This window comes from Anomaloglossus baeobatrachus, chromosome 3 (assembly GCF_048569485.1).
Source record: "Anomaloglossus baeobatrachus isolate aAnoBae1 chromosome 3, aAnoBae1.hap1, whole genome shotgun sequence".
NCBI lineage: Eukaryota > Metazoa > Chordata > Amphibia > Anura > Aromobatidae > Anomaloglossus > Anomaloglossus baeobatrachus.
This window is the reverse complement of record NC_134355.1, coordinates 57,921,369-57,946,439: the sequence shown is the minus strand read 5'-3', so window position 1 is coordinate 57,946,439 and position 25,071 is coordinate 57,921,369. Positions and strand designations below refer to the sequence as shown.

The window sequence follows — 25,071 nt, the reverse complement described above, 5'->3', positions numbered from 1 at the left end:
CTGAAGTGGGAGGGACGTTCGGCGTCACAGCGACCTCACACAGCGGCCGCCCAATAGAAGTGGAGAGGCGTAGATGAGCGGGACGTAACATTCCGCCCACCTCCTTCATTCTGCATTGCCGGCGGGACGCAGGTAAGCTGTGTTCGTCATTCTCGGGGTGTCATACGGAGTGATGTGTGCTGCCTCAGGAACGACAAACAACCAGCGCGCAGAAGGAGGAACGACATTATGAAAATGAACGACGTGTCAATGAGCAACGATAAGGTTTGCTCGTTAACAGTCGTTCGGAGGTGTCACACGCTATGACATCTCTAACGATGCCGGATGTGCGTCACAAAATCCGTGACCCTGACGACATATCGTTAGATATATCGTAGCGTGTGACGGGGCCTTAAGGGTTACTGCAGGTTGTAGGCTTGTTGGAAGAGGTAGATCTTCAGGTTTCTTTTGAAGGTTTTCAAGGTAGGCAACACTCTGATAGGCTGGGGTAGAGCGTTCCAGAGTATGGGGGATGCACAAAATAAATCTTGGATGTGATTGAGGGAAGAGGAGATATGAGGGGAGTAGAGAAGGAGATCTTGTGAGGATCAGAGGTTATGTTCAGTAGGTTTCGGGAGGCTAGGTCACAGATGTACGGAGGAGACATGTTGAGAAAGCCACGGACCCACTTGGGGGGGGAGGGGCGACATGACCAAGGGGGAGGTAGGGAGTGATGGGGTTAATAGGGACAGTTGTGTGTATGCCTAATATGGCATTGGGGGATGGTCTTAGCCTGGGAGGAAGAGGAGGAGCAGGGAAAGGGTTAGTCTGGGAGAGGAAAGAGTTACCTCCTCTTCTGCTTCCGGATGCCGAACGATCACCACCATGGCTGACCTCCAGGACCTGCAGCGTTTGATCCAGGCAGCAGTTGCAGTGCACGGGCCCCTGGCAGTGCAGTCCCACATCAGGGCTGCCGGGGTTAACCTGTCGGCGCTTGCCCCTCGTCCCCCCAGCAGCGGCGGGCGCCAGTCGCGGCCCCCCCGCAGGTATTCCCCGGGCGTGGGGGAGCGAGGAGGAGATGTAAGAGCCTCTCCAGGGACCCTCCGCAGAGTGCGGCGCAGCGGCAGCATCTGGCTGTTGCAGAGGCCGGCGGGAGGAATCTTCGCTCCAGCCGTGGCGGTCGGGAGGTGGGAGTGGCCAGCACGGGGCCTACTTCCGGTCCCGGCCTCCGGGCTGGATTTACTGTGAGCGCAGCGGCCCCAGGTCGGGAGCGCGCTCGGCGCAGGAGAGAGGCCAGCAGATCCCCCTGCAGTCGGCGGGGGGACCGCGGGGCTGCACGTGGCGGTAGGTCCGGCGCCGGGGGGAGGTCTGCGGTGCCTAACCCTGGTGTGGCTGAGAGAAGGAGTGACGGCGGGAGCCCTGCGGCGACCGCTGGGTCACTCAGTACCGCTGTGCAGCCCCCGGATGTGGCAGTCTCCCGTGGGAGCGGGAGGACTCGGCGGACGGAGGCCTGCAATAGCCCAGGAGGGCCAGAGGCGACGACGGCTGAGACCCGGAGTCGGGCGTCTGTTCGTCCGCGCCCAGAGGCCCCTTGCAGTCGGCAGGGGGGCGGGCGCAAGAGATCGAGGCCCAGGGTGCCGGCGCGGGGGACAGGACGGTCTCCTGGGTTGTCAGCCCGGGGCAAGAGATGGAGCGGGGATGACTCCGCCCACGCGGCGGCCCTGTCCGGCGGCCGTGGTGGGGGGGGTGCTGCGGCGGCGCCCCCCGGATGTCGGATGGAAGATGAGGCCAGCGGCGAGGAGGAGGAAGAGGCTTTCGTTTCGGAGGAGTCGGATGGACGACAGACGGAGGACAGCGAGGCGGCGGTCTCGGGGGACGCCGAGCTGCGGTCGGGTGAGACGGCCGCGGAGGCGGCAGGGGCTGCGCTGGCGGGGGGCTTCGGGGGGGGGGGCGGCTGCGGCTACGGCAGCGCCCGCTGGTTTAGCTGTGTGGAGCCAATTGTTGGGGCTGTTGCAGGGGCTGGCGGCGGCTCCGGGGGCGGTGGGGGAGGGGGCTCAGGCGCCGGTGTCGGCGTGGGTGGGTGCGTCCGGTTTAGGGGCCTCGTCGGTGACGGGGGGTGACGGAGCGGGTGCGAGTAAAGGGGGGGGCGAAGGGGGGAGTGAGACGGGGGGAGAAAAGGAGAAGGAAAAGGAGAAGGAGGATGAGGTGGTGCGCTTAGATGATAGGGCTAAAAGCGAAGTTTATGTTTGTTTTGAAGGCCCGCTGGGGGCCCATTTAAAGAAGGAGGTGCGGGAAAAAATTTGGAAAGGGGAATATGTGGAGATATTTTCTCTGCTTCCCCTGGAGAAATTTAATCTGGATAGGGTTAAGCCGAGTGACTCCAAAAAGGAGAAGGACGAGGAGGAAAAGCGCCGTTATAGGCTTATTCCTCGGACTTTTGCCAACTGGCTACAGGCATTTGCGATTTTGGCGAGCGTGGTCGGGGAGAAGGAGCCGGAGCATTGTTCGGCTTTGTTCGGTTACATGGATGCGATAGGGGAGGCTTATAGGGTTTATGGCGGGCTGGCGTGGCTGCGGTACGATGAGCAATTTAGGCAGCGGAAGGCATTGCGGCCAGATATGCGATGGGACCATAAGGATATTTCCTTATGGATGCAACTGATGTCGGCACCGGCTCAGCCCTTTCGGGAGGGCGCCGGGGGTTCGGGGGCCGGGTCCCCGGCAAGTTTCAAAAAAGGTTTGTGTTGGCAGTACAATGAAGGGCAGTGCAGGTTTGGAGCGGCGTGCCGTTTTAAGCATGAATGCTCCGGATGTGGGGGGGGACATAGCTTGTCTAAATGTTTTAAAAAAGGAAAAGGAAAGGCTGGTGACGGGGCTGGTAAGAGGGACGACGCCGGTGAAGGTAGAAGTGATGGTTCCGTTTTTAAATAGGTATCCGGACGGGGAGGCTGCGGCATTGTTATGTTCTGGTTTTTCCGATGGTTGTCATATCCCGTCGGTTGTTAATGCCCGCCGTATCGTAATTTGCGTTCCGCTCGGGATCATCCGGAAGTGGTGGATGAGAAGCTTGAAAAGGAGGTGGCTTTGGGTAGGATGGGCGGTCCTTATGTCGCCCCGCCGTGCGGGAATTTGGTGGTTTCGCTGTTGGGGGTGCTGCCAAAGAAAGAGCGGAATAAATTTTGGCTGATTCATCATTTATCTTACCCGGAAGGGTTATCGGTGAATGATGGCATTGCACCGGAGTTGTCAGCGGTATATTATGTGTCGTTCGATAAGGCGTTGGACCTGGTTAGGGCGGCAGGGCGGGGTGCATTGATGGCAAAGGCGGATGTGGAAGCGGCGTTTCGGTTGTTACCGATTCATCCAGATAGTCAGCATTTGTTGGGTTGCTGGTGGGATGGCAGTTATTATGTTGATCGTTGTTTGCCAATGGGCTGTTCCATTTCGTGTTCGTACTTTGAGGCATTTAGTTAGTTTGTTGAGTGGGTGGTTCGGGACGTGTCCGGGCTTACGTCCATCATTCATTATTTGGACGATTTCCTGTGTGTCGGGCCGGCGGGTTCGATGGTTTGTGTGGGTTTGCTATTTGCGTTGCAAAAAGTTGCGGCCAGCTTCGGGATTCCTTTGGCGCCGGATAAGACGGAAGGCCCGGCGCCGGTGATGTGTTTTTTGGGAATTGAGATTAACTCCATTGCTATGGAATGCAGGTTGCCGGCGGAGAAGGTCCGTGATTTGAGGACCGCAGTGACGGGGGTGAAAGCGGCGAAGAAGGTGCGGCTTAAGGCGGTGCAGTCCTTGCTTGGAAAATTGAATTTTGCTTGCAGAATTGTGCCCATGGGGAGAGTGTTTGCGAGGCGTTTGGCGACGGCCGGGGTAAGGTCTCCGGCGCATTTTGTGCGGATCACAAAGGCGATCAGGGATGATTTGGAAGTATGGGATCAATTTTTGCAGCATTTTAACGGCCGGGCGCTGGTGATGGAGAGGGTGGCGTCTAACGGGGCGTTGCAGCTGTTTACGGATGCGGCGGGGTCGACCGGGTTTGGGGCTGTCTTCAGAGGTCATTGGTGTGTCGGGCAGTGGCCACAGGCGTGGCGGGAGAGTGGCTTGGTTAGGAATTTGGCTCTGTTAGAGCTATTTCCCATTGTAGTGGCAGTGGAGCTATGGGGGTCGCACTTTGCCGGAAGGAAAGTGTGTTTTCATTGTGATAACCAGGCGGTGGTGCACGCGATTAACAACTTGTCTGCTAAGTCGGAGCCGGTGGTGGTGTATTTGCGGCATTTAGTGTTGAGATGCCTGCAGTTGAATGTGCAGGTAGTGGCAAGGCACGTTCCGGGTGTTGACAACGAGGTGGCTGATGCTTTGTCTCGTTTTCAGTTCAGCAGGTTTCGGGCGCTGTTGCCGTGGGCGGACGAAGTTGGAGTGGAGTGTCCCGAGGATTTGTGGCATCTGGTGAGGCGGTGATCTCAGACTTGATTCGGAACTCGGTGACCGAGGTGACTTGGTGCCGGTATGCTAAGGTGTGGGCTGAATGGGAGGAGTTGTTGTGTCTGATGTTTGGTGGGGAGAGCGTGGATTACTTGGTGGCTTTGTTGTCGTTGGTGAGTACGGATTTTTCAGCCGGGCGATCGGCATCGGCTGTGGCACATCGGGTGTCGGCAGTGGCGTTTTGGTTAAAAATGAGAGGGGAGCATGATGTTTCACAGGATTTTCGGGTTCGTCAGGCTTTGCGGGGTTTCCGCCGCGGCGTACGGGAGAGGGACAAGTGGCGTCCTGTATCGTTCGGTTTGTTGAGACGGATGGTGGGTGGCCTGAGCGGCATTTGTGAGTCTGTATACGAGACGGTTTTGTTTACAACGGCTTTCGGTCTCGCTTTTTATGGGGCTTTCCGGATAGGCGAGCTGGTAAGCCCATCTAGGGTGACGGGTGGTGGTTTGATGCTTGAGGACGTGCGAGTGAGCGGTGGTCAGGTGGAGTGCCGGATTCGCCGATCAAAAATGGATCAGCTGAGCCGTGGTAGATTGGTGGTGTTATATGCGGTTCCAGGAGGGGAATTGTGCCCTGTGCGTTTAGTCGAGAGATTTCTGGCCGTGAGGGGAGGCTTACCTGGCCCGTTGTTGCGGCATTTGAATGGGTCGTTTTCGTCGAGGTTTCAGTTTGTGGCGGTGCTGCGGCTAAGTCTACGTAACGCAGGGGAGCGCCCGGAGGAATTCGGGTCGCATTCATTCCGAATTGGGGCAGCGACGGAGGCAGCTCGTTGGGGGCTTGGAGATGAGATGGTGAAGCGTATTGGTAGATGGGAATCTTCTTGTTTTCGGCGGTATGTGAGACCGCAGTTGTTGTAGCATCATGGTATTTTGGTTACGTGCGGAAGGTTGCGAAAAGGGGTGTTTCTAGCTGTCTTGGTGGTTGTGATGTTATTGGTTTTGATATTTTCGTTCTGTTTTATTTGTTATAGGGAAGTGCCTGATCTGGATCTTGGGGCACTCTTTCGTATTTTGGGGTGCCCGTCGGGCTGAGGTCCGCCCGAATGGTCGACAGCTGGGTTTGGATCGTGCGCAGGCGACTGTTCGATGGATTGGAGTTCGGGGCATGGAGTGGGGCAGGGTGGTCCCGGAATTTCGTTTCCATTGTAAAGTTGAGCAGCCCCCGGATGTGCTGGTATTGCATGTGGGGGGTAATGATCTTGGTGCCAGGGCGTCGCGGGATTTGATCCGAGATATAAAGATCGACTTACTGCAGTTGTGGAAGCGGTATCCTGGTTTGCTGGTCGTATGGTCCGACATAGTGACCAGGTTGGCATGGAGAGGGGCTCGGTCGATGGAGAAGGTTAATAAGGCCAGGGCCCAGGTGAATAGGGTGGTGGCTAGGTTTGTGACCAGGAATGGTGGGATTGTGGTAAGGCATAGGGATTTGGAGCCGGCAGATTGGCGATTTCGGAGGGGTGATGGTGTGCACCTAAACGAGGTCGGTCTGGATTTATGGGCGTTGGGTCTGCAGGATGGTGTGGAGCGTGCTTTTGGTGTGTGGCGGGTCCAGGCCACGTAAGGTGTCACGTGGTCTGTCCTGTGGCGGGGGGGGTAGGTCTGGTCCAGAGGTTTGGAAGTGATTGGTGGCTGGACCGGGAGTCATTGTCTTGGTATGGTGGTTCTCGGTTTCCGGGATGTGGCAGGCACGGGGTTCTGCCAAAGTTTGGGGGTCAATCCGTGGGTGATTGGCACCTCGTCTCTGGGTCGGTGTGTTGCGGCCGGGGACAGGGGGAGTAGTAGTTAGTGGACTGGGCCTACCCCGGGGGGTATTGTAAATGTTATTGTCTATTGTTACCTTTATGTGGTTGTTTTGGGTCGCCCGTTGGACGGCGTCCCTAAGGTGCTAGTTTGTAAACAATAGGCAATAAAAGGCTGCTGTGGCCATTTCAACCAAGTCGCATGCAGTCCGTGTGTTTATTCTTAGAGGATAAGGGGGTTTGGTTACACAGACATCACGACCGGAGAATCCTCCCTCAGCTGGTCATGGAAGTGTTAGAAGGGAGGCCACAGAGCAGGCGGTTGCAATATTCCATGCGAGAGATAATATGGGCATGCACTAGTGTTTTTGCAGCTTCTTTTTTAAGGAATGTACAAATCCGGGAAAAACTTGAGTTGAAGTGGGCTTGGGTATGTGGCTTGAAGGAGAGAGCAGAGTCAAGAGTTACCCCCAGGCACCACTAGCTGCTCTTAACTAGGCTCTCAAAGTTGGCATCCTTGAGCCCAAATTTGGCAGATGGGCCACCCACCGATTGGGCCGTCTCCAGTTCCTAGAATGGGTATACCTTTTCCCCTGTTTAAATGGAGTGATGATCACACATGGACACTACCGCTTGATTCAGTGTCAAAAGAACTTATCAATAATCAATGGCACTTCAACGTTGTAAAAAATTCGTAGACAATGGGGTGCACTCAGGTTCCAAGGCCACAGATTTCAAATAGAAACAAGTCACTCCCAAGGTTAACTGAAATATGTATTTATTCAAATGTGCATGAAAAAAACATTTTCAGTGCCACTGGACCTTCTTCAGTTGCACATTGTCTGGGTGAGATGCCTGTGCAGGATGGCAAGAAAGCGCGATGTCCACCGCGGCATGGAGGCCGCCATCCAAGGAACTGACGGAGAGTTCTGAGCTCTGTGATCTCTATCTGTCCCGTGATGGAAGCTTGATAGATACTACTTTATTGTTGAGTTTATTCCAGTAATGATATACACAGGCATCAAGAGTTTTATCATTTAGCTCCATGTCAGTGCAAGAATTTGGATCTCTGTGTAAGTAAAAAAAATTATGATCACTCTAAAAATATACACAGTCTGTTGGACCTATTTAAATGCAAAGACAAAGCCCTTCTCCCCAAAACAATCTAACTCGTTAGGTTAAATTTGTCTCAATAGCATTGATCTATCACAAGTCATTTATCTGTAGAGATATTACTTTTAATCCCACCCTAGACATTCTTAGATTTTATTTTTGTGCATGGGACAGGTGATGAGATATGGTGGACAGGGACATAAAGCACCTTATGGACAGGCCCCGGAGGTCAGACATCGTGTCTCCAAGTTAAGGCGTTTACTGTAATGTGGTGAACCTGTAACATCTCGATAGCAGAATCAGGAATTATGCAATTAATGTTCTGTTCCTCATTCTGCGTGATGGCGTGAAATCTACCGGAGACACTTCTGTGAAGAGGAAAGAGGATTCATGTAAAAATAGTTTCATAATATATAATCATACACCGATCATCTGATGAGTCTAATGACAGTCCTTTCATTGGGTTGGAACCCACCTGATTGCATTTTGTTTTTTCACCCCCGGGGCATTAGCAGTGTTACAAGTGTCAGCTGATCATATCTTTTCACTTATTAAAAACCTGACTGTTCACTCAATCAAAGTTTCCATGTTATGGCTATTACTTGCCGGGATGGACTGGTCTACAGAAGTAGGAGAAGATCTTCTTATGGGCACACGTTCTGGCCATAATGACTACTTACCAACATCCCTACAGGCAAAATCAGGAAACCCTGGGACCTGCTCAAAATGATCAGGAACACCCACCTTGAGGATTTGCATAGACCCACATCCCTTTAATAGTCCACTCTCAGCAAAATTGGAACCTTTTGCACATGTGACTAATAAGCCTAAAGGTCCAGCAGATAGAGCTTTAGAGCTGATTTCAAGTTGATCACTTGCCAATTTGGTCTATTTCTAGAGTTGAGCAAGAATATTTTCAGAACCCTTGCCCATTCTTTACCTTGCTACTCTGTGGCGGTCAGACCAGGGTCTTCCAGACCTCTTTGATTGGCACTCAAGTGACAGCAAAAGAAGTTTGTAGGGGCATGTTCTACCTACGATGAAGGACTGATGAGGCTACAGAACCAGGGTGAGTTTTTTGCTCATCTTATAGGATGATTCACAAATAACCTATTAGATTTTTTGGATGATGTCCTGTGTGTACAAGTGGATGTACCCCCACTTTGAGGATTTGCGTAGACCTCCATCACTTTGATAGTCCACTCCCAGTAAAATTGGATCCATTTGCAAGTGTGAATAATAAGCCTAAAGGTCCAACAGATAGACCTTTAGAGCTGATTTCAATTCGATCACTTGCACCTTGAGCCTATTTCTAGAGTTCAGCAAATATATTTTTAGGACCCTTGTCCATCTTCTACCTTGATACTCTGTGGAGGTAAGACCAGGGTCTTTCAGACCTTTTTGATTGGCACTCGAGTGACAGCAGAAGATATTTGTAGGGCCATGTTCTGCCTACGATGGAGGACTAATGAGGCTGCTGGACCAGGGTCAATTTTTGCTAATCTTATTCACAACTAACCTATTAGACTTTTTGGATGATGTCCTGTGTGTAAAAGTGGATATACACTGTCTTGGAAGATTTGTAAAGACCTCCATCCCTTTGATAGTCCACTCCCAGTAAAATAGGAACTGTTTGCAAGTGTGAATAGTAAGCCTAACGGTCCAGCAGATAGACCTTCAGAGCTGATTTCAAGTCGCCTTGAGTTTCTTTCTAGAGGTGAGTAAAAATATTTTCAGGATCCTTGTCCATCATCTATGTTGAGACTCTGTGGAGCTTGGACCAGGGTCTTCCAGACCTATTTCATTGGCCGTCAAGAACCAGCAGAAGTTTTTGGGGCATATTCTGCCTATGATGGAGGACTAATAAGGCTGCAGGACCAGGGTCAATTGTTTGCTCATCTTATAGGATGATTCACAAATAACCTATTAGACTTTTTGGACGATGTCCTCTTGGGTATACACATGGTCTGTATCCATGAAGGGTGAACGCCCGGAATCATCTCATCCAGTGGCCCAGTGTGGCACTGACCACGTATCACGTTTGGTGTCTATGGAATGAGTTTTTCTAATTTTGGCAATTTTTCCTAGAAATATGGCCTTGTTGCTAATAGTTCTTGAAATAAAAAAATGATTTTCTAATCCGTGTTGACCGGAGGGATCTTTCTCTGTTACACAAGGGACGTGAATAACTGGTTATTTCTCTAGAAAAGTCCACTAGGGTCATTCACAACTGACTGTGCGCACGAGGACGGGTGACAAGCGTCATATGAGAAGTGTTTGTTATCAGCCCCGTAACATCTAAGATTATAGGTCAGTGGAAGTTACAAGAACTGATTGTGTCACACACTAATGAAATAGATCATAACATACAAGAGATAAACAAGACTAAAAACTTGTATATGGCTTCGTCAGTCAAAAATGTACAGTACGACGCCTATACAATCTTCCCCAGCCCAGGCCCCGAATCAGTGTGTGATGGCCTTCCCTTCTCTGTGCTTCATGCTTTATTTCAGCCCGTCAATCAATTCCTACTAACACTGAGTGGCGGGATGCTCTAGGTGGCGCTGTTATGTGCGCAGTAATACATGTGACCACTGTATAGCATTATTATTTAGACACTGTATGGCGGTATTATCTGGTCTGTTAGGTTTGTAGAGATACTATTTAATATCTTATACACTTGATAGAGCTGTTATTTGTGCACAGCTTTGTGATCACTCAATAGCATTATTATAGAGACACTGTATGGCAGTATTATTTATTGTGTATGAACATGTTGTTTTATTCCTCCCTTTAAAACCTGCGTGAAAACTTCAGCTATGTTGTTTAGATGCCATTGATAATTGTGCCGCAAAACACTATTAAGTGTTCTCTGTATAGCACTATTATATATTATATAGGCACTGTATGGCAGTATTTTATGGTCCGTATCTATATGGAGATTTTTGTATCCTTCCCCTTTTAAACATGTGCCACAGAACCAGCTATACTGTTGCTCAAGGACTAGATGGTGTCATTATGATTGCACTCTAGGGCAGTGTAATATAAGTACTGTATGGCAGCATTATGTGGTTTGTCATGCTTATTGAAATGTTACTTTAATCATTCCCTCTTAAACTTGTGGCTATACTTCAGCTGTGAATTGCTTTTGCACTAGCTGGCCTGTTATGTGTGCACTGTAAGGCACTGTTAAATGAGCATTATGTGGTGGTATTATGTGGTTTTGTCATGTATATGGAGATGTTATTTTTTTCATTTTCTCTTAAACTTGTGTCTATACCTCAGCTGTGATTTTACTTTTGAACTAGATGGCACTGTTATGTGTGCACTGTAAGGCAGTGTTAAATGAGCAATGTGTGGCAGTATTAATGGGCATGTCGTGTTTATGGAGATGTTATTTTATTAGTTTTCTCTTAAACACGTATCACAGTACACAGTAATGTTATTGCTTAAACACTAGATGGCGCTATTATTTGTGCACTATAAGGGACTGTTATGTGTGAGCTGTATAGAACTATTACTTAGGCATTGTATGGCTGCACTATCAGGTCTGATATGTCATTTTGCAACATGAATTCTTGCTCCATGACTTCCACTGAGTAGTTATTAGCTGGATGTGTAAGAGCAATGGGTGCAGAGGCAGCGGTAGTAACCTGTATCTCCCATATATTGTATGAACACATCAGTTTGATAAATGGTGCACCGTAGGTGAGGGCGCCATGTATCAAACATTGCATTGGGTCTGGAGATTCATATCGTGCCTCTGCTAGGATCTTCCTAACTCACGTATATTTATTAATGATGCGCCCATCAGTTCTTGTGTTGGCCACTCACCTATCAACCTATATGGTCTATAGTATAGACCATATAGGTTGATAGGTTGTCAAGTAGTGTTTTTAGATATTCAGAAGTGTCTACATTCACGGTTCTGCATGTATTTATTATTATTATTATTCTTAATAATAATAATAATAATAATAATAATGATTTTATATATATGTATATATATATATATTTTATTTATTTATTTTTTTTAAATCGGTCAGCATAGTTGTCAGTTTTCATTTTTTTACTGATACCCATGTCCCTTTTAAAGGAAATAAAGGCACATTTATGGCGAGTTGTTGGATCGAAGTACAGTGCCCATCCTGACACTGAAGATTAATGAAATCTTGTTTGCCCGGATGTATTTTTAGCTTAGAAGTCATTTAAGTCTAAAGGCCCTGTCACACACAGAGATAAATCTGTGGCAGATCTGTGGCAGATCTGTGGCAGATCTGTGGCAGATCTGTGGCAGATCTGTGGCAGATCTGTGGTTGCAGTGAAATTGTGGACAATCAGTGCCAGGTTTGTGGCTGTGTACAAATGGAACAATATGTCCATGATTTCACTGCAACCACAGATCTGCCAAAGATTTCTCTCTGTGTGTGACGGGGCCTTTAGGCGGGCTTTGCACATTGCGACATCGCAAGCCGATGCTGCGATGTCGCACGCGATAGTCCCCGCCCCCGTCGCAGGTGCGATATCGTGTGATAGCTGGCGTAGCGAAAATTATCGCTACGCCAGCTTCACATGCACTCACCTGTCTTGCGACCGTCGCTCTGGCCAGCAACCCGCCTCCTTCCTGAGGGGGCGGGTCGTGCGGCGTCATAGCGACATCACACGGCAGGCGGCCAATAGCGGCGGAGGGGCGGAGATGAGCAGGATGTAAAACATCCCGCCCACCTCCTTCCTTCCGCATATCCTACGGAAGCTGCAGTGATGCCGGTAGGAGATGTTCCTCGCTCCTGCGACTTCATACACAGCGATGTGTGCTGCCGCAGGAGCGAGGAACAACATGGGACCGTCGCGTCAGCGTAATTATGGATTACGCCGACGCTGCACCAATGATACGATTACGACGATTTTGCGCTCGTTAATCGTATTATCTAGGCTTTACACAGTACGATATCGCATGCGATGCCGGATGTGCGTCACTTTCAATTTGACCCCACCGACATCGCACCTGCGATGTCGTAGTGTGCAAAGCCCGCCTTAGTGTTCCAGAGAACCATCAATGACTATGGAGGGATTGTTACTATCATTTCTCGCTTGTGTTATTTACATCTTGTTTGTTAATAAAACAATCTAATTATCAATCTGTTTAGATTGAAAGCAAATTCTGCTTTCTTAAGACACCTAATTGTATGTAACATTGAGCCATCGACACCCACAATTACATAAGGAACTATATGTAATGCCAAGAGTTGGCACTTATGCTGGTGGTGACACATGATGGCTTCTGACCAGCTCTCCCCAGAGAACTCACCTCCTCTGCCAGTACATAATGACTCTGCCAACCAGTATAGGGACTAGTACAGTCCCAGTTATTATACGGTTGTCCCAGTTATCGTACAGCTGTCCCTGTTATCGTACAGCTGTCCCCTCCTGTCCTAATAATAAGATAAGAAGCAATGCTGATTCGGCACTGTTATTTGCCTTACAATATATGCCTGGCCATCCACTGTGCAGGAAATTGCAGCATAGCTCTATTTAAAGCACCACTCCATTGTTTTTGTTTTATTTCACCAAAGGAGTTGTGCTTTAAATCTACGTCCCCTGCCCCTTGTCATATACTCACCAGCCGCCATTTTCTTCTGTTAACGCCGCCGCGCTGGTCGGTCTCCTGTGATTTGTGACCTGCCGACAGCTCCAGTGTTTCATGGAGTGGCCGGATATCAGAATTCAATATGTCAATGAGAGCCTCTTCTCTTGCTCATGTTTTTTACTCACCAGCTACCATCTTCTTCTGTTATTGCTACCGCTCTCGTCGGTCTCCTGTGATTTGTGACCTTCTGGCAGCTCCAGTGTTTCATGGAGTGGCCAGAAGTCTGAATTCAGTATGTCTATGAGAGCCTCGTTCTGACAATTCAGTGCACCCTTGGTGTAGCTGAGCAGTTGAGTGCACCCTTGGTGTTCGAGCAGTTCAGTGCACCCTTGGTGTGGCCGAGCAGTTCAATGCACCCATGGTGTAGCCAAGCATGTCAGTGCACCCTTATTGTGGCCGCGCAGTTCAGTTCACCCTTGGTGTGGCCGAGCAGTTCAGTGCACCCTTGGTATGGCCAGGGTTCAGTGCACCCTTGATGTGGACGAGCAGTTCAGTGCACTCTTGGTGTGGCCGAGCAGTTCAGTGCACTCTTGGTGTGGCCGGGCAGTTCAGTGCACTCTTGGTGTGGCCGGGCATTTCAGTGCACTCTTGGTGTGGCCGGGTAGTTCAGTGCACCTTCCCACCTACTTGTTTTGCATGTCTCTGTCCTCCTTTTCGTTGATTAACAGCTCTGCCTTCAACAGGAGACAGATGAGGGCAGGAATAGATAGAAATAAGTAGGTGGGAGGGTGCGCTGAGCTGCTTGGCCACACCGAGGGTGCACTGAGCAGCCGAGCTTGGTCATTTTGTACAGACAGACTCAATTTTATAAAAAACAACAAATATTGAAAGCTTTGATTGGTGTCATTTAGGTAAATTTAGTAAAGGCAGTGCAGTAATCTTCACCTTCTAACATGTTCCTGTTGGCAGCTCACACTGCAGAACTCAGTGTACTCTGGGAAGCAGGATGCAGATCGCCTCCTCGGGGGTCATGGTGGTGACCCCAGCTGAGTAGCACTGTCATTTTCTTCTGGAAACAGTAAACGTCCTTGAAGTTTTGTAAGAGCAATTAATAATAATCCCCTGAGAGTGGAAAAGGTCACATTCATAACCGAGGCTATAAATCTCCCAGCACAGTGTCCAGTTAAAGAGACAGGTCAGCTGTAACCATTCATATGTCCATTCAGCCATATTTGCCTCCTTACTGTCTATTATTTAGGGGTTAAAATATTTCAATAAAAATAAAGCTTTTAAGTTGGTGCTTTAAAGTAAACATTATTGTCCAGATGCTACATAGACAATTTTATCCCCCCCGGCCCCTTCATAGCTATATTTTCCTCTAAATAGACATTTTTAAGTAATGTAAGTGCATTTCCATCCAAGATGTCAATTTATCCATATTAGTAACTTAGGAACTTAGGAGTTAGTGCAGGGGCGGACATACCATTGGTGCAACCTGTGCAGCCGTCAAGAGGTGCAGGGGCCCAAGAGGTGAGGTGGCCACTACCACCTCCAAAACCGGTGGCATAGTGCATCGTGAGGAACTATTGGAATGCAGGGGGCCCATATTCTGTTCTTGCACAGGGGCCTCTTGTGTCTAAGTCTGCCATTGAGTTAGTGCATAAGTCAATGCCAGAGATATCAACATTTTTAGGTTTTGTTATGGTGGCCATTTTTTGCAAAAATGACAGCAGGAAGTTCTCTTCCTCTCTGAAGAGTCAATTTGCATATTAAGTCTCCTCATACTGGTGTTTAAGTCTCCTCATACTGGCGTTTAAGTCTCCTCATACTGACGTTTAAGTCTCCTCATACTGGCGTTTAAGTCTCCTCATACTGACGTTTAAGTCTCCTCATACTGACGTTTAAGTCTCTTCATACTGGCGTTTAAGTCTCCTCATATTGGCGTTTAAGTCTCCTCATACTGGCGTTTAAGTCTCCTCATACTGGCTTTTAAGTCTCCTCATACTGGCGTTTAAGTCTCTTCATCCTGGCGTTTAAGTCTCCTCATATTGGCATGCCAGATGTGATGTGTCCCTCTCCACAAGGAGAAAACGTTCCCCTAAGGCCCGTTTCACACGTCAGTGAAAAACAGTGACGTTTTTCACTGGCGTGTAAAACACGCACATGTCCCTGCGTGTGCCGTGATTCACGGCACACGTGGGTTGTCTAAGTGCAATTCGGGCTCCGTTCTCCGTGGCCCGTGATTGCACTTAGAAAACAACTCACCTGTGCGCGCTCCCGCTCTCCATGGTGCTGATCGCTCCCGCGGTGCAGCATCTGGCCGGCGCTGACCCCCACAGCAGCTGCTTCCGGGTCGGCTGTGTCTGAATATGCGCGACAATAATGAGCCGGCTCAGAAGCAGCAGGGAGAATGGGCTGCAGAGGACATCGCTGGAGCCGGGTGAGTAAAAATGATTTTTATTTTAAAAGCACGTTTTTTTCTGGCACGTGTTTCACGGACCACACCACTGCGTGGTCCGTGGGACATCAGTGATGCCAGAAAAAAATGGACCTGTCTCCGTGCGGCAATCACGCACACGCGGGTACGCTGCACGGAGACACGTGCAGTGAAAAATCACTGACGTGTGAGCAGACCCATTCATTATAATGGGTCTGCGTATGTCCGTGATTCTGGTACGTTTTAAAAAAAGCACAAACGTCCCAGAATCACTGACGTGTGAAAGGGGCCTTAGATTCCATTTTTGTGGCAATTTGTTCAAATCTAATCGTCATCACATTCTGAAACATCAACATTTTGTGTTAAGGCCACTTTACACGCTGCAATATCATGACCGACATCGCTAGTGTGGGTATCAGCCCCCATCTGTTGTGCGACACGGGCAAATCGCTGCCCGTGGCGCACAACATCGCCCAGACCCGTCACACTACTTACCTGCTCGGCGACGTCGCTGTGGCCGGTGATCCGCCTCCTTTCTAAGGGGCCGGTTTGTTCAGCGTCACAGCGACGTCACAAGCAGCGTCACTGAACCGCCGCCCAATAGAAGCGGAGGGGCGGAGATGAGCAGGACGTAACATCCCGCCCACCTCCTTCCTTCCGCATAGTGGCCGGGAGGCAGGTAAGGAGAGCTTCCTTGTTCCTGCGGTGTCACACGTACCGATGTGTGCTGCCGCAGGAACGAGGAACAACTTCGTTACTGCTGCAGTAACGATATTTGAGAATGGACCCTCATGTCACCGATGAGCGATTTGGCACGTTTTTGCGGCGATGCAAAATCGCTCACAGGTGTCACACGCAACGGCATCGCTAATGCGGCCGGATGTGCGTCACCAATTCCGTGACCCCAACGTCTTCGCATTAGTGATGTCGCAGCATGTAAAGCCCCCTTTACTCCTATTACTGGTTCAGATGCACATTATCTGATCTGCTATTCTCATGGTGCAGAACCAGTCCTATAGTGGAGGACACACACCATATTTACAAAGGTTTAAATTGCCTGCTTAAGTTTATTATTGTTTGTGTACTTCTAAGTTTACCCCCTTTATGAATTGCACTTACCAGACCCAAAAACAATGAGAGTTGGCAAGTGAATGGGCTCTCACATACAAAACTGCGTCACTGTTAGGTCCCCCTGCGTTCTACAGCAGTTGGCTCCCCCTGGTGACTGGAAGCAGTATCACTTGTGCAGAGTGATACTGGTACCCAATTTGTTTGTGAGAGCTGCAGTGTAATACATCTAGTACGGCGAGGACCGGACAGTGTCACAGATCTCTATGTGAGAGCCCATCCACCATCGGCACTTGCCAACTGTAACTGTTTGGGGTCTGGTGAATGCGATTTATTTTTATTTTTTTTGGGGGGGTCTGCTTTCTTTTGGGGGAGGGGGTCTGCTTTCTTTTGGGGATGTCTGCTTTCTTTGGGGGATGTCTGTTTTGTTTGATGAAGAGTCCTGCTATATTCTTTAACTTTTTTAGCTGCTTGGAAACTTCTTTATGGAACAACAACAAGGGCTTATTTTTGGAGTAGGGCTTATATTTTATGTATGACCAAACAACCCCCCACCCCCCAAAATACTACTAGGCCTTAGTTCTGAGTAGGTCTTATTTTTGAGGAAACAAACTATCAGGCGCCACATCACTATGAATGTTCCACCAGGTCCCCTGACCCCCATTGCAAAGCCTGGGTTTAAAATCTGATTCACATGGGAGAAAAGGGGAAAGAGAATCAATCCCCTTTGTATTTATGCATGACAATTATCAGGGATGGGATCACAAACTGTAAATTATACCGTATCCATTGGATGTGCTATAGACATGGCTGCATTAAAAATCTGAAAACTAAAATGTGGAAACCCCCATTAATACACACCATGTAACATAGTATTGGAGGTCTTCATAGTTAATAAATATTACATGAAGGAATAACGAGCAATTTCCTAATATGTAATTATGGCAAACACTCCATTTCCAACCGGCGAGAGACTAATTATAGCCTTGGATGAAGCTTTGTCAGAATTGTCAGAGTGGGTTATTGTCATGTTAATTATTGGATACAATTGTACTTTATTCTGTCGGGATCTTCTTTTATTTTACGTGTGATCTGAATTGTAAAAAGCGTGTTGAGTTTTATGTTAATCCCATATTGATCAAAACTGTATCTGTTGCGGTTTTTTTTGCAGTATGTGCAGAAGGCGGCCCGGACACCGACTCTGCAAACCAGATAGACAACTTGTATCTTAAAGCTCTGGAAGGATTCGTTGCCGTTGTGACTCAAGATGGCGACATGATTTTCCTGTCTGAAAATATCAACAAGTACATGGGTCTAACACAGGTGAGATGTCAGCAACAACGTATTTAAAATCTGTCATTTCACTTGTGTAAAGAGTTTTTTTAAAGGGAATCTGTCACTAGGTTTTTGCTGCCCCATCTGAGAACAACATAATGTAGAGATAGAAATCCTAATTCCAGCGATATGTCTCTTACTGGGCTGCTTGCTGCAGTTTTGATAAAATTACAGTTTTTTATAGCAGCGCTCAGAATGCTAGGCACTGTATAGCCCCGCCCACACCACTGATTGACTTCATTCTGTGTGCACTGTGCCTAGTGCCTAGGCAGAAAGCAACCAATCAGAAGTGGGGATGGGGTTATGCAGAACTCATGAATATGGAGCATAGCAGCACGTTTACTAGTCCTCTAGTGATACTCTCCTGCTGATAAAACAGTTATTTTATCAAAACTACAACAAGCAACCTAGTAAGTGACACATTGTTGGAATCAGGGTCTCTGTTTCTGCATTATGCTGCTCTCAGATTAGGTGACAGATTACCTTTAAAGTATTTTTATTCCAAAATTTGGCAATCTATAAGGGTCAGTAAGCAATATCTCTTGGTGATATAGCCTGGTTTCCCGGTCACCTATCTCAAACTATATGACAATGAGACAAAACAATCACTGATCTCGGGGAGACCAGCCAGAGAAAACACTGCCGGCAGCCAACGAGGGCTCTCAACACAGTGAAATCCTACAGGAAATATGCAAATCAAAAAAGTCCGTGGAGCCTCTGTTAGGAGTCTCGACACAGAAACTTGCCAGATATCCCTCCGGGAAGGACCCAGCCAAGGAGTGGCTTTTTTTAGGAGACGACCATAACCACCATATTAAGTGGCCCTTTTAGTCAATATCCAACTCTTTGACAAGTTTAACGGTATGACAAGGGAAATACCAAGGCCAGGTATCCATCCACAGACAGCTGTTTCGGGGTATTGCCCCTCATCAGTGTGGAGTAGGATTCTGGCCAGGTGGGAGCAATGCCTAGTATATGACAACGGGTTTTGTCGAGTCATTAAAGGAATACCTCAAACAAATTCCCTCCAAAACCTTCCATACCCCGCCCGAAATAATCAGACAACACACCAATATGGATTTAATTGGCCACCACAATTTTTTATTGTAAGAAAGAACATAAACACAACACATATAACCTATAAAAACTAGAGGGTGGTCCTCGAAGCCCCAAACCTGCCGACGGGTATTCTACTCAAACTGCAACCAGGCTGATCTTTTTACCTCCATCCATTCAAGTACAGCTCGGAGGCACCAGTTAAAAAACAACCTGGCTTCATACGAATGCAAGCCCCAACCTGTGGCCCATCCAGGCCTACCATGGGAATTCCTCCACCCGCCAGCATATAAAGAAGTCCACTGGAGGATAGGTCATCAATGTCTGATCGGCCAGGGTCCAACACCCCGCACCCCCGCTGATCAGCTCCTCTCGGTCCTGGCGGTGGCAGCAGACAGCCGGAAATGCTGAGCTCTGGAGCTGCCCCGTCTTGTGATAGCGGCCTCTGCCGGGTATGGCACATCCAGCTCCTATTGATTAGAATGAGAGGCAAATATGCAGTGCGGGGTGTGGGACCCAGCCAATCAGACATTTATGACCTAACCTACGGATAGGTGTGCCGCCCTGGCAAAACCAGGGTGTCACAGAGGTCTGCATACATCTTTATGGTGCAGAGCTCACTCTCCCTTGGGGAGTTTCCCACACGAATACACACCAGCCAATCAGGTCCCACTCGCCCCATCCTCAGGAAAAGGGGAGGGGGAGAGAGGAGCTTGGGGAGAGCAGAGTGTAGTTTCAGTCAGTCTGCAGGAGAGGAGTCTGGAAGCAGCTCCTGTGGGAGCTAGGAGAAGTGGTAGTGAGGGCCTCAGGAATAGGCCAGCCGCTTGTGGGACCCGAAGTGGATCGGAAAAGGGTAGTGGCCCTCCCCGGTGCCGACTGTTGGGACCCAGTCCGGACCTGTGTATGGAGCAGACACAGACACCAGGCAGGAGAAAAACACCCGAATTACACACACGGGTGTGGGACCCGTCCTCACAGCAGCCGTGGGCACCAGTTACCAGCAACTTGGTTAATTCTTGGACTCGGGTCAGTTATTGCCTTATACTGTGCGTACTCCTGCACCACCCGGTCCAAGCCGTGGACTGCACCCGTTACTCCCCAATCCATCACACCGGGGTCCCGGGACATCAACACCCTACCCGTGGAGGGAAAATCACCACCTTGCTGCCCATTACCATCCCTGGGATCCTGTGACCGGAAGCGGCGGTGCTCCATTACCTCACCGCACACCACGGGTGGCGTCATGGAACATAGACTACCAAATCTCCCCTGTATATAATCACCCTTTTGTTGTGGTGCCTGGGATCACAGACCGGGTCACGCCACCATGATACCTTCAGAAGCGACCCCTTGGCCCGGATCTGAGTACCGCCTATCCCTGGGCGACACATAGGCCATCAATGGAAAAGTAGTGGACAACCCCTTTTAAATCAGTAGTCTTGTAGCCCAGAATTGCAAAATATTCAATTTATTTGTGTTAATTAAACATTTTGAAGGCAGCATTGGCTGAGTACAGACATTCTCATGTAATCTAATGTACCCATTCTCGTTTTAGGTTGAGCTCACGGGACACAGCATCTTTGACTTCACCCACCCTTGTGATCATGATGAAATCAGAGAGAATTTAAGTCTAAAGACTGGTAGGACATTTTGCTAAAATCAAATTTTAGTCACATTTTTATGCACATCACTGGCGGACACAGACAGAAAAGGGCCCCTGTCTGCAGCCCAAAAGATCATCAAAATGTACAATTCCTCCTGCTTTGGAAGTAGTAATGGGCCCCCCTTACCTCCTGAGCCCCTGCGGCTGCACAGGCTGCACCAATGATATGTCCGCCCCTGATGCACGTGGACGTTTTTACCAATAGCCAATACCTTTCTCTACATTTCTTTGGTAAATATACAAAGCAGATCTATTGTCCCACTTGTCAACTGTCTTTACTAAAAATCTTTAGTATTTTTGGTATTTTCGAAATAATTTTTTGTTATTTTTTTGTCTCATTGTTTTCGATGATCACTTTTCCGCCCAATTTTTCAAAATGAATTTTCATCAAAGCTAAAAATGTTCTATATTTTGTCCTTTAAAAGGGTTTTCCCATAAACAAAGTTAATTTTAAAGCTGATTTTAACCAATAGATCTTGGAACAATAATAATTTCCACAATTGGATTTGTTTAAAAAAAATGTTCCTGTGCTGAGATAATCTTATATATGTGTCCCTGCTATGTACTGTGTAATGTCCGTGTCTGACCGCACAGGGACATGGTCTGATCATATCACAGCTCCAGGACATGGGAGGAAGCAAAAGAGTATAAAGACATTACAGCACAGGATCATAGATGATTCTTTCTGTGAGATAAAGCATTTTCCTGCCTGTTTTAAAAAATGTTTTACCTCAAAGAAAGAATCATTTGCGATCCTATGCTGGAATGTCTGTATACTTTTTTTTTACTTCCTCCCCTGCCCAGGAGCTGTGGTATGATAATATATGATCAGACCATGTCCCTGTACGGTCAGACACAGTCATTACACAGTACTTAGTAGGGACACATATATAAGATTATCTCAGCACAGGAACATTTTCTTTAAATACATTCAATTGTGGAAATTATTATTGTTCCAAGATCTATTGATTAAAATCAACTTTGTTAGTGGAAAAACCCCTTTAACATTTTTTTTGTGTCTTTTTGGTGCATGTAACACTTAAATGTCTCAAAATTTGCACACAAACTTCAGACATGCATAGAATCTTTCAGGGGAGGGGACTGGAGGACATTTAAGCAAAATATATTACAACTTTTTAAAAAGTTGCCTTTGATCAATCAGCTTAAACCATCTGGAAAAACCAATCCCTGACCACAAGAGCGCATATGAAAAAACAAAAGGTCAATAAAAATACATAGTAAAAAAAAGCACAAATTCATAGAAGAATAGGACGCAGATGACAAATGAACAAAAAACTCCTTTATCCAGACAAAAAAATGGTGCAAATGCAATTTGCAATGAATTGGGCCCTTTGTGTGTTTATTTTCTATGCAGACCTATGTGTCTCCATGGTAACCAACCACAAACCTACTAACTTGCTAAGTAAGTAGTGGACAGGTGGCATGGCTGCAGGATCAGACTATAGGTGAGTTGGTAACCTGTTACCATGGAGACTGAAGGAAAACAAGATTATGGAGCATTACTTTTTTTTGTAAAGGTAGACTTGGAATTTCAGTTTTATAATTGAAAATGTTGCCAAAATCCAACTTGGTAATTAATATTACCCTACAGCCAACATTAGGGGACCACTGGGCAAATAGTCACTGACAGATACCTCTTGTCTTTGACCAGCCGTGTAGAGCTATAAGGAGGAGTGAAGTGAAGCCATAACATACCAGAGGGACCCTATATATTTTATAGTAGCCAGGGAACTGTCATGTCCAAGGCCCGACTAGCCAGTTGCTTTGGTAATTAGGGATGATCGAATACCTCAAATATTCGGCTTCGCGAATATTTGCCGAATAGGTCGCCGCTATTTGAATATTCGCGAATATTCAATGCGCAATGTAAGTCTATGGGAAACCCGAATAACAACTATTCGGAACTATTCGGGCTTCCCATAGACTTACATTGCGCATCGAATATTCACATAGCGGTGACCTATTCGTCGGATATTAGCAAAGCCGAATATTTGAGGTATTTGATCATCCCTATTGGTAATCATCCCAGTCACATAACTTGGAGGTGAACTGAGGGAGGACAGAGTGTTCATACCCATGTGGGTGTCATGTTTCAGCTTCATGACTTTTCAATGGATGGAAAATGTATAGAAAATGAAAGAATGAAGCTCATATAGCTAGTCAGGCCCACAGAAACTAAACTGATAGCTCTGACTAGGCATCTTTAGACCTTATTTTTGCTTCTTTATGGCCAATATGTCCAGCTGGTGTTGTAGGCTTGCCCACTGTAGAACATGTCCACATGGTCAGAACTTCCTTGCGCTGTTTCTTGGAAGACCTTTTGACCAGTTTATTATTTACGCTCCTGAAACCTTGAATTACTCAAGAAGGTTTACATTTTTTCCTTTACATCACTCTCCATGTTTCGTCCTTCCATTGTCTCATCTCTGTTCACAACTTGAATTCTCTCAGAAAAAGAGTCACCTTATACTAAGTTTGCGTAGCGTGTTTAGTCACTAATCCGTACAGTCATGAACTCGAATAACCTGCCCCTAATAGGAGAAGAGTTATATAACCAACAGCCATGATAACTTAAGAGCATTTTCTCCTAAATGCGTGGTGGCAATCCATCACGCCATCAGTATGGGGTGACACTTAGTAATTCTAGGATCCTGGATGAGAACTGCTTAGTTATGCAAAAATGCAAGAATGGGCGAGGGACCACTATATATATTTATTTATTTATTTAGATTTCACTTTCCAGCAATCATTGCTCCAGCCATGGTCCAATTACATGCTAGCCCAGGGCTATCAGCCCACCTTTATTTTGTGCTTGTTTGAAGCTTGACAGATAGGTTACAGGGTTACAGGGGCAGAGATAGACAAGGACCAGTCCCCACTTCCTGTTATGGGACAAAGACCTAACTCCCACTTCCTCTAGACCAGTGTTTCTCAACCTCAGTCCTCAAGACCCACCAACAGATCATGTTTTCAGGTTTTCCTCAATTAGGTTTTCAGCATTTCCTTAATGTTGCACAGGTGATGGAATTATTTCCTGTCTAATATTGAGGAAAACCTGAAAACATGATCTGTTGGTGGGTTTTAAGCCTGCTTTACACCTTACAATTAAGCATACGATATTGTATGCGATGTGACACGCCCCCATCGTATGTGCGACACGTTCAATTTGTTGACCGTGTTGCACAAACGATTAATTGCCGTCACACGTACTTACCTTTCCATACGACCTCGATGTGGGCAGCAAACATCCACTTCCTGGAGTGGGAGGGACGTTCGGCGTCACCGCGATGTCACATGGCAGCCGGCCAATAGAAGCGGAGGGGCGGAGCTGAGCGGGACGTAAACATCCCGCCCACCTCCTTCCTTCCGCATTGCCGACGGGATCCGCGGGACACAGGTAAGATCTGTTCATCGTTCCCAGGGTGTCACACACAGCAATGTGTGCTGCCTCGGGAACATTGAACAACCCGACGTTCAATTTTTAGTAATTGAACGACGTGTATGCGATGAACGGTTTTACGTTCAATCGCACGTAGCTATCACACGCTACAACACCACTAACGATGCCGGATGTGCGTCACTTACGACGTGACCCCGCCGACACATCGTTAGATATGTTGTAGCTTGTAAAGCTCGCTTTAAGGACTGGAGTTGAGAAACACTGCTCTAGACTGTCAATATCTTTGATTGAGCCTGTGGGTCAACCTTGCAAAGGATAGTAGGTATATGCCATCACTGGCTACAATTTGTAGGACAGAATTTCCTACAGTGTTGAATTTCATGAATATTTGTGCTTCAGCTTATAGACCCCAAATGCAACAACAATCAGTAATATGTGTCTTCTCACTTGAAGGTGCTGGCCAAGGAAAGAAGAGCAAGGATGCCAATACAGAGCGGGATTTCTTCATGAGGATGAAATGCACGGTTACCAACAGAGGCAGGACCGTCAACCTCAAATCTGCAACATGGAAGGTAAACCTGTGAATGTCATTAGCGATAAGTGGAAGGATGGGATAACGTTAGTATGATACTTACGTATGGCTTCTCCCAGGTGCTGCACTGCGTAGGTCATGTCAAGGCGTACAACTCCTACATCCCACACACTCTCTGTGGCTATAAGGAGCCAATGCTAAACTGCCTGGTGATGATGTGCCAGCCCATACAGCACCCCTCCAACATTGACATCCCACTGGACAGCAAAACATTCCTCAGCCGCCACAGCATGGACATGAAGTTCACCTACTGCGATGACAGGTGAGGTGCTCTTGAAGGTTCCCTTGATAGCCTGGATTTCACTATATTAAAGAAAGCTCCTTTGCAGGCGGTAGGGGCATAATAAGTACATGTGGGACCCTATAGCATGTCATGGGCTCAACTTCAACTACCTTTTTAAGAAGCAAGTGATTTAAAGAGAACCTGTCAGCACAATTTTGTAATATAAAGTAAAGACATGGCTGAAGAAATCTGCTTTTTTTCTTCTTTAATCACCATTTGAGGTTTTCTGCTAATTAGATTTCGGAGCACAGGGGCCAGACTGCACTGAGTCATCTCCCTGTCTGTGATTCCCCGGCCTCTCCGCCTGCCTCCAG

General features: G+C 47.6%; 1 protein-coding gene across 1 annotated transcript in view; it reads left to right on the top strand.

The window, feature by feature from the left end:
• EPAS1 (endothelial PAS domain protein 1) overlaps positions 1 to 25,071 on the top strand; it is a 163,028-nt gene that overhangs the window by 96,779 nt on the left and 41,178 nt on the right. The window contains exons 3-6 of the mRNA XM_075339194.1: positions 17,579 to 17,730; positions 20,354 to 20,438; positions 24,336 to 24,454; positions 24,534 to 24,736. Coding sequence (XP_075195309.1) covers positions 17,579 to 17,730; positions 20,354 to 20,438; positions 24,336 to 24,454; positions 24,534 to 24,736 — 559 coding nt within the window. The remainder of the gene's footprint in view (positions 1 to 17,578; positions 17,731 to 20,353; positions 20,439 to 24,335; positions 24,455 to 24,533; positions 24,737 to 25,071) is intronic.